Consider the following 15165-nt stretch of genomic DNA (forward strand, 5'->3'; position numbering starts at 1 on the left):
TCACTAAGGCTTTAAACATTGGCCCTAAGCAATTTATCTAACAGGTTTAAAGTGAGATTGTCAAAATATTGTTAAACAAAATTCACCAGCAGAAGGCAATATGATTGGAGACTGAAGGAATACAAAGTAATTAAAAACAACTTTAAATAATGTCATATACCGTTACATTTTTACAAAATATTTTAAAACCTTCCTGATCACTTATAGTACTATTGACTGTTTTACTGCAGATACTTCCAAGTTCAAAATATCACCCTCAGAATACTCTTGAATGTCTTCATCTTCTATTTTTGGCACATGTGTACTTTTGCCACTTGATATTTGTTGCTCTAGTGCAGGAGTCTCCAACCCTGGTCCTGGAGAGCTACAGGGTCTTCTGGTTTTCGTTTCAATCATGCTTTCAGTTACTTAATTGAACTACTTATTGGCTTAATTAGTCAAGATTAACATGTGTTCCAGATCTTTAGCCATTGACGATGAGACTGTGACAGAGAGCGAAGGAATTCAAGTTAACAATCTCCCTCTCGACCTGTGAGGGTGCGGTGTAACAGGAACAGTGTGCCTCATACTGGATGGTTGGGCAATTGCTGCACGCAGACAGACTGATCAGATCTGAACAAAACTGTGTCTGAAAAAGATTCAACATGTTCAATCTTCAAATCTAAAGACATCCCGACTGAAATCTGCACACTGATACGATTCATCCAGACTCTGTACGGCCAGTTGAGATGAGTCGGGACGGCTTGAGTCGGGCTGTGTGTGGCGGGCTTACCTCATTTTATTTCCTGTGTGTGTTCGTGCCTGCAAATCGTTAACATTTTTTTTTCAATGACCCAATTCAAGTTTATTGTAACTTAAGTATTATTGGTTCATTTCAAAATACAGAATGTATGGCCAATCAGAAACCAAAGTACTGCCATGCGGTCTAATTTGACAAGCCGTTACGTCCCGGCTCATCTCATCTCAACTGGCCGTACAGAGTCTGGATGAATCGTAGCAGTGAGCATGCCTTAAAACCAAGATTATGCAGATTTCAGTTGGGATGTCTTGAGATTAAGATTGAACATGTTGAATCTTTTTTCAGACGCAGTTTCGTTCAGATGTGATCAATCTGTCTGCGTGCGGTGGTTGCCGATTAAGACTGATTGAGACAGATTAGTCATAAGGGTGTCAACCAATGGTGAAGCAGGTTTAAGTGACGTAGCTTGTCATGTAACTTGTCATACAATATGGCGGAATATTGACAGCTTTAGTTCCACAGGTGAAAATACATTAGTCTTGAATTGCTCTGAGTGTCCCGAATTCATAAATACCAGATATGTGCACATTTGAATAGTTTTTTAGGCGTTTACTAATCAAAGGTAAATTATCAATTTACCTGTTTATTATCAATCTACTGGCAGCCTATATTTTCTTACTGCGCTGAAACAGAAGTAACCGATGCATTGATCTCCAATAGGTCACAAATCACAAGCCCCTAGATCCACACGCTGAGGAAAAAACGCCAAAGTCAAATAAAAACCAGGTTGAATTTTATTTACCACAGGCTAAAGTGTAGTAGACAAACTATACAAAAAGTCAAACGCTGCCTGAAACGTTTGTACGTTGTAAATGGTCAATAGCTAAATTAATAGGCTAAGCGCTTCTTTTGGTTGCCTCGCGGCGCTGTCTCCGCCTTCTAATCAACATACGATGCATGCATAATATGAGGGTCGCTATGTTGGGCTAAGTTAATACAAAAATGAGTACAGTGCAGTATTAATTAAATTTGCATACATAGTAATCACCAGTATATAGTTGTGGTCAGTAATTCAGTTTTAGCAGTGCGCGAAACCGTCGGGAAAAACTAATTTGTGACGTCAAACCAAAACTGAGCACAACTGATCGCAGGATCTGTGCACACTCAGATGAGATGAGTCGGGATGGCTTGAATCGGGCTGTGTGTGGCGAGCTTTAAGAGTTTTTAGCTTTCAATTCAGTGAAAAAATATGGATTGTTGGCTTAACACTAGTACATTACTAGCAAAGGGCGAAATACCGTCAGACATTAAAATGTCTTGCGACTGAAGCTCGCTCCAATTTCCCTGCCATCATCAGTGATTTGTGTGGTAACAGAAAAGCAGGGAAATCCATCACACTGATACTAGGTAAGCGTTTATTATTATTTTTTAATTAGCATCAGTACTGTACGTTTTAGTCACCAAGAATTTAAAAATGCCAATAATATGTTTTTGTAATGAGGTCAGCTGTAGAGATGCGTGGACAGTGAACTTTTCTTTGCCTTCTTTTCTGTAATGTTATTATCAATAAAAATACATGATTGCCATTTGCTATCAGGGGATAGTCCTGTGTCATTTCTGAGTGATTGAGGCTAGCATGAAGGCTTTGTTGATTTGAATTAATTAGTAATTACAATAAAATGATGTTGATGTTTCCAAAAGTAAATATAATATGATTTCCATTACACGAGAGTAGATGTTAAAACTTCATGCTGATTTGAACTCGGCTCTCGCCAAGATAAGCACCAACTAAGACGTAGCTTTACAGTAAACTAATGTGATCCATATGTGTCTCCATCCATTTGTGTTTCCTTCCATATGATGATGTAGATATCCTTCTGTCTGGTGTTAATGGCTGAAGTGTAATGCTGGCTCCAGGGATCAGCTTATTTTGCCTCCCTGGCGCATCAGCACACACAACGGCTGCGATGCTGGCTCCGGGGATCAACCAAAGTGCGGCCTCCCCAGCGCATCAGCATGACAACCGTCTGGATTGAGCTAAGTAGGGTACATCTCTGGGGTTTTCAAGTGGGCACCTTCCATCCTCAGTGTTTCGTCGACTAGCCCACGACACCTCAAGAGGGCTCGACGGTGATTCTGGCGTCCCAGCATCACCCCCCTCCGTCCCCCACTCAACTCAGCCCAGCTTACTTACCTGTACATCTGCGTTTCTTTCTTTCTATTGTGCTTGAGATCCCCAGCCAGAATCTTTCCGTCTCAACCACAGCCAGTTGCTGCTCCTCTCTGCTGCTTCAGATAAGTTCTTCACTGTGCGACGCAACTCTTGGCCACTGAATCCGACGTCTCTGAGAAACCGGGTTGTAGAGTGTGCCACAAATCCTCGACAACCCACTTCCACTGGGTAAACCCGAACTCTCCATCCTCGCTGTTCCGCTTCAGTGGCTAGTTGAGCATACCGCAGTCTCTTCCTCTCATACGCCTCATCTACAGCATCCTCCCATGGCACTGTTAACTCTACCAAGTGAACAAGGCGTGCTGATCCAGACCACAAGACAATATCTGGTCGAAGGTTAGTGGTGGCAATCTCAGGTGGAAAAATAAGCCATTGACCAACATCTGCCAGCATTTTCCAGTCTCTAGCAGCTTCCAGTTGTCCTGGGCGAGGATTGGTTTTAACACCTTTTCTTGGTGGTTGCTCTCCTGGGCGGAGGAATGTTGTCTTTTGTGTGTAATGTTTTGATGGAACAGGTGACTTATTGGTCATGTTACGCTTGTCTTCCAATGCTAAGGCCAAACATCGCATCACCTGGTCATGGCGCCAAGTAAACCGTCCTTGGCTAAGAGCCACCTTACATCCTGTCAAAATGTGCCTTAATGTTGCAGGTGATGAACACAACGGACATGAGGGATCCTCTCCTACCCAGAGGTTTAGGTTCTGTGGTGATGGGAGAACATCATATGTTGACCTGATTAGGAAACTGATCCTGCTCTGTTCCATTGACCATAGGTCTTGCCAGCCAATCTTGCGTTGTTCCACACTCTCCCATCTCATCCATTCTCCCTGCTTGGCCTGGGAAATGGCCTTTATACACCTCATCCTCTCCTCCTGCTTTTGCACCTCGTTGACTACCAGCTTCCTCCTTTGAGCTGGGGCTGCCTTGTGCCATGTAGGAGGAGCTGAACTGAAACCAAGACCCCCTCATCCATGCTGAACTTGCCCCATGATATCACCAATTCGAAGGGCAGCCTTTGGATCTTCCACAGCTTTCTTTGCCGCCCACTTTCTTCCAGTTTTCAACACAGGCGCTGCCTCCCTTACGCATTTATCGCGTGACTCTACTAATGTCATTTCCAGTCTGACCTTGGCACACTTAAACTCCTCGGTTAGAGCAGAGACTGGTAGCTGCAGTATTCCTTTACCATAAAGTCCCACTCTGCTGAGGCAGCGTGGAACTCCCAACCATTTCCTGATGTATGAACTGATTAAAGCTTCCAGCTTCTCTACTGTTGTCAAAGAAAGCTCGTACACAGTCAGTGGCCAAGCAACCTCGGCAGTAGACCAAACTGAAAGCACCAGAGTTTTAGTTTACCTGGTAGAGCGCAGCTGTCTATGCTCTTCAACCCTTCCACTGCTTGTTGTCTAACTTCTCCCACACGAACTGTGTCCTTTAGATCCCCGTCGTACCATCTCCCAAGACTCTTCACTGGCTTCTCAGACACTGTTGGTATTGCCTCACCATTAATGAAGAATGTTTTATCTACTACTTTGCCTTTAATTATAGAGATGCTCCTTGATTTAGTGGGCTTGAATTGCATTCGTGCCCATTCAATGTTATTGGTTAATTTGCCCAATAATCGATTAGTGCAGGCTACTGTTGTAGTCATGGTTGTCATGTCATCCATGTATGCTCGAATTGGTGGTAGTCGCATTCCAGAAGCCAAGCGCTCTCCTCCTACTACCCATTTTGATGCCCTAATGATTACTTCCATTGCCATGGTAAAAGCCAGTGGAGAAATGGTGCATCCTGCCATTAGTCCAACCTCTAGGCATTGCCATGTAGTGCTGAATTCTGAAGTTGAAAAACTGAATTGCAAATCTCCAAAATAGGCTTTCACTAAATTTGTTATTGTCATCGGTACACTGAAAAAATCAAATGCTGCCCAAAGTAGTTCATGTGGCACTGAACCATATGCATTAGCCAAATCCAGGAATGTCACATGGAGCTCCTTCCTCTCCTTTTTAGCTGATTTAATTTGTTGCCAGATCACATTGATGTGTTCTAAGCAACCTGGGAAACCTGGAATGCCCGCTTTTTGTATTGAAGTGTCAATGAAGCAGTTCTTTAATAGGTAAGCTGACAATCTCTGAGCAAAAATGCTGAAGAAAATCTTGCCTTCTACGTTTAATAGGGAAATGGGACGAAACTGACTGATGCTTGTAGAATCTTTTTCTTTAGTTATAAAGACTCCACCTGCTCGGCGCCATGCTCTTGGTACAACCTGTTTTTCCAATGCCACTTTCATCAATTTCCACAGAATTCGTAGAACTCCTGAAGCACTCTTGTACACTCTGTACGGAACTCCATTAGGCCCTGGAGATGATGAAGCCCTTGCTTTTTTCACAGCTTGCTCTATTTCTTTCCACTTAGGTGCACAGTCCTCCATTTGGTATTCTGGTGGATTATAATACTGTAACTTTTATAATTTTATCCATCACACACTCCAAGGCTTGTGTGTTTTGTTCTATCATGTTATTGTACAGACCTTTTTTTCTGTTTTCATTTTATTGACTATCTCAGATGGGGTACGTGGGGGACTACTTTTTTTGGAAAGGGGTATGCAACTTAAAAAGATTGAAAACCCCTGTTCTAATGTGATCTGGTACAATGAATATCCTCTACTCAGTGATACACCAGCATCACTGTGACACATTTATCAATATTTTCCCCAGAAGTGACAGTGAGTAGTGTAGAGACACCTTGGTTGTATCTACAGCTTTACAGTTTTAATTTTTGTTCTACACAAACAAAAGGTCAGTAAACTCTGTTGGCATATTTAAAACAAACAAAAATAAGAAATGGTGGTTGGTTCTGAATCATCAAACCTATTGACCCCCTCACTGAAGAAAATGTCCTCCTAAAATTTTGAGAGGGGGCCACATTGACCCACAGTCTGTACACAATTAAAAACTATACTGACAACACATTTAACATCCTTATCCACATCATTAGCCAGCATAGATAAGACAGTGAGCTCATGTTCATATGAGCAGCAGCATCAGAATGAATCTTTCTTAGTTGAAAGAACTACAAAGCTAAATGGTCACAGCAATTAAAGACCTCACTGTGGCCATAAGGGAGCACCAATAGTGGTAATTCTGGAACTGCAACTCATAAATGCAGTGCCCACCTCTCCCGCTGCAGAAGGAAAGGGAGCTGACAAACCCACTACAGTCAAAAGAAAAGCGTCAGATGAGAAAGGCGAATGCTCTATTCAAAAGGCAGCCAGACGCAGCCTCAGAAAAACAAAATAAATATGGAATTTGTTTTTTAACACCAGGGAGTGCAACCTAGGAGTCATGAGACGATTTGTTACATGTTTTATCATTTAGTAATGACTCTCTTAATTGAGACGACTTTGTTTTTGTATAGATAAATATCTCACCTTTTCATTTACTCCCACATGAGATGCATTTCTCTCACCCTGCATTGAGGGTCCAGGCACGCCGGGTCTCTAGCCAACCCACCCACCAATGGGGCCTTAACCGGGGCAGCAATGGTGGAGTCTACTAGAGGGAATCCCACTAGGCCCAGCTTTTCCGTGCCTTCTAGAGAGGCAAGCGGTGCAGCCTGTTTTAGCATGCTACAACCTGAGGCTGGATGATCCCAGGAGGAGCGTACCTCCTCCATGAAGACCAGGAAGGCTGGGAACTGTTGAGGGCCATCATCTGCGTCCAGAAGACAGACTGGTGTGGTTCTGCCGCTGGCGTCCAGGGGACCTGCAGAAAGGCTGCAGCGTGTCTCATCAGTGCCAAAACTGAGCTAGACCACGGGGGAGTACTGGCTTACGAGGCTACCTCGACGCCAGGTTCTTCCTCAGCAGGGGGTTTGAGCTCCAGGTATTTAAAAAAATGCATTAGACCTTGCATTGGAACACTATTGATTTGTTTTTAATATAACTGTAGTAGTCGCCAACCCATTTTTCTCCCAATTTAAAACATCCAATTGTATTTAGGTTCAGCTCACTGCTACCACCCCTGCGCTGATTCGGGAGCAGCGAAGACGAACACACGTTCCTCCGAAATGTGTGCCGTCAGCCAACCGCTTCTTTTCACTCTGCAGGCCCGCCATGCAGCCAACCCAGAGCTACAGCGTCGGAGGACAACACAGCTCTGGGTAGCTTACAGGCAAGCCCGCAGGTGCCCAGCCAGTCTACAGGGGTCGCTGGTGCGCGGTGAGCCAGGTGGCGCTCGGCCAATTTTGCGCCGCCCCCTGGGAACTCCCGTCCACGGTCGGCAGTGGAATAGTCTGGACTAGAACCAGCAACCTCCAGGCTATAGGGCACATCCTGCACTCCACGCGGAGCGCCTTTACCGGATGTGACAGTCGAGAGCCCCCGTTATTTAACTTTAAAGTACAGTATTTTTTTCACCCATTCAATTCAGCAAGGGACATACAAAATAAAATTGCGTTAGAGTGCAACTTAATTTAAATGAAAACTTTTTGGTATGCTGTACCCCGTAGCAGTACATAAATACTGCTTGATAATTTACTTAAAACCTTTTGAATGCCTGTTATTGCTCAGACTTTACTTGAGGACTTTTTCGTGCTTATTGATCGCATTATCAACACGGTACTGTTCTGATTTTTCCACGTTTATTTCCTGTAATAAAAACATGAATGTAATTTTGGGTAAACTCCAAAAACTAATGTGATGAAGTGTTGAGAAAAAAAACTGGAGTAAATAAATGAACGTATAATGAACTATATACACACAAACCTAATTCTTTTTCAGCAATCAATACATGATTCTGACTCGATATTTGTTTAAGATAAATGTAAATAATGTTCACAAACATTACAAGCATTACAACACACCTGTCTCCCTCTCGTCAACTCTCATCTCTTTCCACTCTCAGCTTTCCACTGTGTTCTTGCAGCAGGCACCTTCCAGGATGACTATTTACACCACTTTCTATTGAACATAAAATTCAAGGCAAATATGAATCATAATTAAGAAATGGCAATATAATTTCAAAGCCATTATAACGTTATTGAAGCCGTATTGGTGTTTATTATAATAGTAGAAATACTGTACGCTTATGTGTGGGCTTTCCTCTAGGCTACTTGTATTTAATTAAATTAACTTAGAAGGCTAGTCAATGAAATATATTACATTTGCCTATTTCATTTCATTAAGAAAAAAAAAATGTTTTGGTAGGCTGTGCTATCTATTACTACCAAAACATATTAAACTAAATATCAAAAACATTTGCAATTACATCGTTTCAAATTTGTATACTGTAGCCCTCAAATTTTCTTGCCTCACGTCTGCTATTTCTGGGTCATCTGGCTCAATTTCGATGTCTTCAATGTTTATATTGTGGATGACTGCGATGTCTGCAATATGCAACACACTGTCATATTGACGCAAACCACCTGAATGGTCAAGGCACCTAAAACGCTGGGGTCATCAGCCATGGTTTCAAGGGATATCCACTGTCACCTGTGTATCACAACAACTAAATAAAACAAATCATATGAAAATCGCACTCAGGCCCTAAATGACTTAGCAATGAGCCAGCACCCAGACACCTCTTCAGAGTCCATGTATTGCCCCACGCTCTCTTCACCAAGGCATCAGTAACTTTGGTAATGATTTTTGATATTGCTGACTGGCTCACACCGCTTAAGTGTATGTTGAACCTATTTAACCTCTTTTTCATTAATATGTAAGTGTAACAAGTTTAATTCAGAGTTTAATTCTACCAGTTTAATTTCACCAAAAGTCAATTGTGATAATGAGGTTAACTGTTCTGACACCTTGTGGTGAGGCAAAGGGAGTGGAAAATGCCCTTTTAAATAGTTCTAGTTTCGGGTTACCTCTTCCCAGTCACTGCTTGAATGGAAAGAGGGTAAGCATCATGACGTTTCCTCCAATCATAATCTTTAGTTTTATCGAGATAAAAGTACTCCAATAGTTTTGTAATTAACAAACTGAAAATAACTTCTACCTGTAACGTTTTATTCCCATATAAGTGTGCTATATGTTTTTAATACATACAGTATATTTTTGTTGCATTTGTGATTACTGTAGTTACACGTGGTTGCTATTACTGTACGCTGTCCCCCGGGGATTTGACCTAAGCTGATTGCATATCGAGTGAATCTATTTTATTTTGTTTTAGGGATTTAAGGAAACGTACATTGCTGCCTGAAACTGAAATCTGTTTTTATTTTAACAGGTATGTTGTCCTCCCTTTTATCAGTTGCACATAATTGTTTTGAATGTTTTTATATTAGGGTTTAACGGTAGGATCTAGTAGACTACACAGCGATAGCATGTAAGCGGGCTTTTGTTCAATTTTGTTTTTCAGCAAATGCATGTTATAATTGTACTGTCTACTGTGCCCAGTCACTGCTTGAATGGAAAGAGGGGATTTAAGGAAACGTACATTGCTGCCTGAAACTGAAATCTGTTTTTATTTTAACAGCAATGACCACAATAAACTGCCTGCCATGCCTGAATTGTGTTGTCTGTGTATGATAAGGATAGGGGGACAGAGTAGCAGAAGCGAGAATAATAAATTAAACACAACGCAGAGACATTCACGTTACCGGAGCAAAAGTGAACCGGTTACATATACACACTTAAACGGAGTATACACTTAAGCAGGTTGGTAATCTGTGATCAAAGTTCTTATTGTAAATATTAATTGTACCAGTAAAAAGATGCATTATGCTACAGTATTTTTTTTTTTTGGCTTTACTTAATTCAGGCCAACAATTAATTATTTTACTTGAATAAGAAAACACAGAATGTATAACATATTTTATTTAAATAATAAATGGTAAACAATGCACAGTGATGCACATTTCATGCTAGTACTAGTAGCCTCTTATTATTGGTTGCCAAGATAAATGTCCAGGATCCTGTACATTGCCCAGAATAGCCAATTTCAAAAAATAGAGCCGCCTCAAACCAGCTTAAAACAGTGGCTGGTGTAAAAGGGGTATAAAACTTTGTTTTCCCAAAAAGATTTATGCATTTTGATTCATGCTATTTTTTCATCCAATATCGATAACTAATTATCTGTTCACATGGCTTCCTGCTACCACCTTTTGACTGTTGCAGTTGGTTCAAAACTGCATCATCCTTGTTAAAATATACATTTAGCCCAGTTCTTTACACTGGTTGCTAGTAAAGCTAAGAATGGATTTTAAAATCGTTCTTCTACTTAGCTCATAATGAATATTGTCAGACAGCAAAGCTTAAGACTATTTTCTTATCAGTGAAACTTGATTATGTGCAGGATCTGTCTGCTCTATAAAACCAGGGATGTGTTGCAAATCCCAGAGCCACTACAGCAGCTGCACGCTGCACAAATCAGTGGTCGTCTCTCACTAGGCCTCTTATAAAGCTTCCCGGTGCTGTTTCACCAGGCATAGGATAGCTGTTTGCAGCACTTTTAGGCACTGCAATGCACCCCAGCTAACGACAGTAACCTAGCCAAAATGTTTTGTCAGATCAGTCTGAGCTATAGCACCATTATTGACCTGGTCCATCATGTGATGAGATCAATCTGAGCACTAATACACTAATTAAATTGCAGTCACATTTTTATATCATACAATATCACATCTATAAACAGCTTGTAATTAACTATTCTCAGTAGCTGACTGGCTTTTTGAACAAGCATGAAGTTCAGTCATATACTACAGTATAAAGAGTACTTTTAAATCTGCCTTCAAATTATTAGGCAGGTTATTCTGTTTCTTAGGAGATGTCCTCCTTAATCCTGGAGAAGAAAGTTTGATTTTAAATTCTATAAACTATACCCAGGAACCCACTTGTGTATGGTCACCCTGTGAAATTCATGTCTCCAAGAACAGATATGTAACTGATAGATTTTTGTGAGCTGAGCTCTCATCAATCTCCATTGCTTCATTCCCACTGCAGTGTAGTGGAGATGCACACTGAGCATGCTCCGAAGCACTGCGGCCAGTAGAGTGGGGGGGGGGGGGGGGGGATGGATATTACTGTAGAGACCTGATTAAACAGAACAGGGAAATAGAGAGGGGGAGCTAGACTAGAAACTAGAAACAGAGTACAGAGAAACAGGGATAGAGAGGGAAAGAAACAGAAAGGGAGATGAGCACAAAGGAAAGAGGAGAGACACAGATGGAGATTTGGAGAGCAGGGCAGAGAATGTGAGACAGAGAGGGAAGGAGAGAAATTGAAGGCAGATACCAAGGAAGAAATACAATAGATTGGAGAACAACAAGACATTAACAAAGAAAACCATGGTCTCGGATGAGGCTCATTCCATTAGACCTGTTCTTGTGTTAATTAGCTACTGCTGAATATCTATTCAGAGACAGAGGGTCTATTTCAAGATGCAGGGGTCTCTTGTGGATTTGCAGTTCTGATGCTGCTGTGAGAAGATTGTTACATAGTAACAGAAAGGATAAGAGACTGATTCCAGAAAATAGGATCCTGTTTTCTTGTATACAGTCTATCAGTACAACATTAACTCTTAGTAATCAGAGCAAACACAGGTCTGGACTGTATCCCTGGATTTTATACTTCTCCATTTTGAATATTTTTATTGTTGTCTTCCGCCTGCCTTGGTTTTTAAGATGTATGTATAAAAACAGGCCTAGTCTAGATTTCAGCTTGCCCCAGGTGATCCACAGTATTTTGTTCTTCTCTTTGCAACCTGGTTTCAGTGATGTATGCATTCTATTCACTGCTCGTCTACATTTTATACACCCTCTTCAAGAGAAAGGGGCCTATCGAGGATGAGACAGGGTCACAGCTGGAGGAGGGCGCCTCGGCTCAGGTAAGAGACTCAGTAAGTATTTCTGTCAAAGTCAGAGAGGTGCAGGCCTGGCTAAATTACTATCACTTCAAGCTCCGATTCTCTAAAGCATGTGTAATGGAATGCTGTGTTTTAGCACTACGATCAGTAGTGTATTGTACACTTTTAGTGTAGAGATATAGAGCTGGGATTAAACACATGAAAAACATGTTTTAGACACACATGCACATTCCTTGATGCATTTCCTTAAATGAAGTGTAATTTAAAATTCAAATTTCCTGTTTTCAACTGGACAATATACTTTATGTGTTTTAAGGGAAGGCAAATCCTAATGAAAACACAGCTGAGTGTTTCAGCTCTTATTACGGCACAGTGTTTCAGGAATAGAGAGCTAAAAAGTTGTTTGTTCAAACTTAGTACTATCCCATAATGGAGAGAAACACTAAATATTAATAGTGACCATTCTGCATTTCTGAAGTTCCCTGTGGTTTATTTATTACAACCTTTTTAGAACTTCAATAAAAATCCATGATCATGATAGAAAAATAAAACCAACACTGTGCGAGTCAGGGGGAAACACTCAGAGAAAGAGAAATACTATAATGCCACTCACTAAGTTCAGAGATTTCCAGCCTGTGGCTGATGAGTAAACCAAAAAATAGGCTACTCTTTGAATCCTAAATCATTAATCTGATACGCATAGCACAGTGCTTCTTGCGTTATGGTGACCTCCAAGCATTATGGAGTGTCACAAGACTAGGAAGACAACAGCATCCAAAGTATGTGCAGAGTTCATTGTCGGGACCAGTTTTGTTGGAAGCACCACATAGCTGGACATCAAGCCTCTCATCACATCTTAAAACATAACACATGACCACATGATCAGAAGTGAACTGTAGTGTGGTCAGGTGAGTCCTGTATCCTAGATGCAGCAGATATTGCTATCTGTATATTGACTGTGATGAGAGTTCCCACTTCAATTTCATGAACTGGAACAATGGCATGGGTGAGAGTAATAGGACACATTACCATGACAATGGGCCTACCCACATTGATTTTAGATGCAGTGCTTCTCAAACCAGGAACTGTACACTAAAGTTATTGTCTGAAAGCATACTCAGCTCAGCAAAATGTTTAGCACTTGGTCCAGCGCTTCAGAAGTGCTCGGATAGTGGGTAGCTGTTAAACCGTTTCTTAGTCCAGACATGACAAAGGTCTGTTTCTGTTTCTAATAAAAACACTAATCTCTCTTTATTATATCCCACAGGGGCCTGGCAGTGTCTCCATAGAAACAATGAGCAGGAGAGGGAGAGATGGTCCGCATCTGTCTGTGAGAGAGGGTGTGTGTACTGGGCTCACAGACTCTGACAGTAAGTGCTGGAAAGAGAGGCTTGAACATTTATAGTTATGTGTTTCTCTCATGAAGATCAGTGCTATGTTCTTCTAGTCCTGTTTTCATCTGTCCAGACAATGCTTCCTTCTCTCTTCAGTGGTAGATGAATTAATGGAACCAGTTCTCAATAGATTTTCCATATTTTACTTAAATTTTGTTACACTTAATGTTGGATATAATTACATGTTTCATTACAGTAAACACGATTTTAAAGAGCACATATCATGCCCAAAATAATTCATAATTAGTTGTGACAATTTTTATTTTCTATGCTTTTTTCACTTCCTAAGTCACTTTCCCAGCCCCTTCCCTAAATTCTCTGGCTGCAGAGGCAACGATACTCAGAGAGGCTGGGTGCTAGTACAATAATTATGATACACCAAGCTTTAAACAATATGTTTTTCTAATTTGAATAAAATCTGGACATAGCTGTTTTTACCATTGTTCAGTGCTTTGTTGTATATTAATCAATTGGTAGTCAGCACACATTAGGTTAGATTGTACAGTCAAGTCTCATTAGAACTTGGATTACACAAATTTCCTTATAACACAATTTTTACACAATACTCCTTATAAACACAAATTCACTTACATATACACATTTTGTTGTAATATAATTTTGTATAACGTGCTTGGTTAATGTGGTATTGTACTCAACTATTTCAAAATTAGGATGACATTTATTCAGAAACTCTTTGCCATATAGTAGAGCATATAAACTAAAAAAAATGAAGGTATTGTGCATTTTGTGATAAAAGCGTGACATTTTCCACAGTGTTTGTACATACTGTGGCAAAGTGGCTGAGTGAGAACAGGTGCAGGAGTGATGCAGTGCGGTAATTAAACAGGCAGAGCCTTGTAATCCAGTTTGGTGTTTATTTTTATTCCGGGTCTGGTGACCAAAACAATAATCCCCCGGCAATACACAACAATGTGTACTGCACGGGGTAAACAATAACGGGATTGCAGTCCCAACTAATAAACACAATATCTGACCCACAATAATACATACACTGTCATCAGTCCTGGGTGCGTGCAGTAGTGCTCGTGGTGGGTGATACAGGTTATTTAGTGACTGTTGGTGAAGTGCCGTTCCAGCTCAGTGCTGGCCCTAGGTGACAGCTTTGGAACTGTGCTAGCTGTCTGGTAATGTGCAAGACAAGACAAGACAATTACAAGACAAAACAAACAAAACACTCACAGTACTTTTTACGTGCAACAGTGTCTCTCACTGTCCTTCTTGGTTTATTTACACAAACCAAAAGTGAAGGAACAGATTCTCCACCCCCTTTTATGCCGTCACACATGACTCCTTGGTAAACGAGTGCAACCGCCTCTCCAATCTGCGGCTGCCATGTCGTTTCCCTTCCGGGTCAATGCATTCTTGCAATGGAGTCTCGCCTTCATCCAGACTGGCCGACTTCCTGACCCTGGGAAAGAACTGTCAGACCAACCCATCCAAAGAACTCTGTTCTCGCTGCTTAGCGCCCTCACAGGTCGGGAGGGAGATTTACAACCAAGACTCACTGTATTTCTGTCACAATACCCTAAAGTTTATTTTCAGATGTGGAGCCATCTTGGATTTGACCTCTGATGACAGTGAGAGGTCAATGACCTCAGACAACGATAATTTGCTATTTTAGCACCATGTGTCATAGTAACATGATCATAAATCTCTAATTTACATTTTATGTGAATTTCTGTATTTCTGTGTCCTGCAGACGTCTACAGGGCATTTTTCATGTAACTCACCAATAACATGTCCCTTGACAGTTTTAAAACAAAACAAGTCTAAGAGTAAGCTTAGTATGAAATGTTTCTGTTTTAATTTTTTTTTCATATTTACTCTTTTATTTGCATTTTTATTGCTGTCCCTAATTTTGTTAACTAAAATGTCCTCACCAACACTACGCACCATTTTGATATAATCAATGTTGTTTAAATACATTTTTTCTTATGGGAATGAAAGGTCATCTTGACCTTGAGGAACAG

At 40.9% G+C, this 15165-nt stretch overlaps 1 protein-coding gene across 4 annotated transcripts in view; it reads left to right on the forward strand.

Annotated features, from left to right (window-relative positions):
• The first annotated feature begins 11005 nt into the window (after positions 1-11005).
• Positions 11006-15165, forward strand: part of si:ch211-257p13.3 (kinesin-like protein KIFC3) — a 35686-nt gene continuing 31526 nt past the window's right edge. For 3 of the 4 annotated variants that reach the window (XM_034058890.3, XM_059012990.1, XM_059012991.1), the window contains exons 1-2: positions 11006-11813; positions 13048-13150. In XM_034058890.3, the coding sequence (XP_033914781.3) occupies positions 11691-11813; positions 13048-13150 (226 nt within the window). In that variant the 5' untranslated portion in view covers positions 11006-11690. The remainder of the gene's footprint in view (positions 11814-13047; positions 13151-15165) is intronic. The other variant, XM_059012993.1, reaches the window with a different exon arrangement.

The sequence above is a fragment of the Acipenser ruthenus genome, chromosome 3 (assembly GCF_902713425.1).
Source record: "Acipenser ruthenus chromosome 3, fAciRut3.2 maternal haplotype, whole genome shotgun sequence".
In the NCBI taxonomy this organism is placed as follows: Eukaryota; Metazoa; Chordata; class Actinopteri; order Acipenseriformes; family Acipenseridae; genus Acipenser; species Acipenser ruthenus.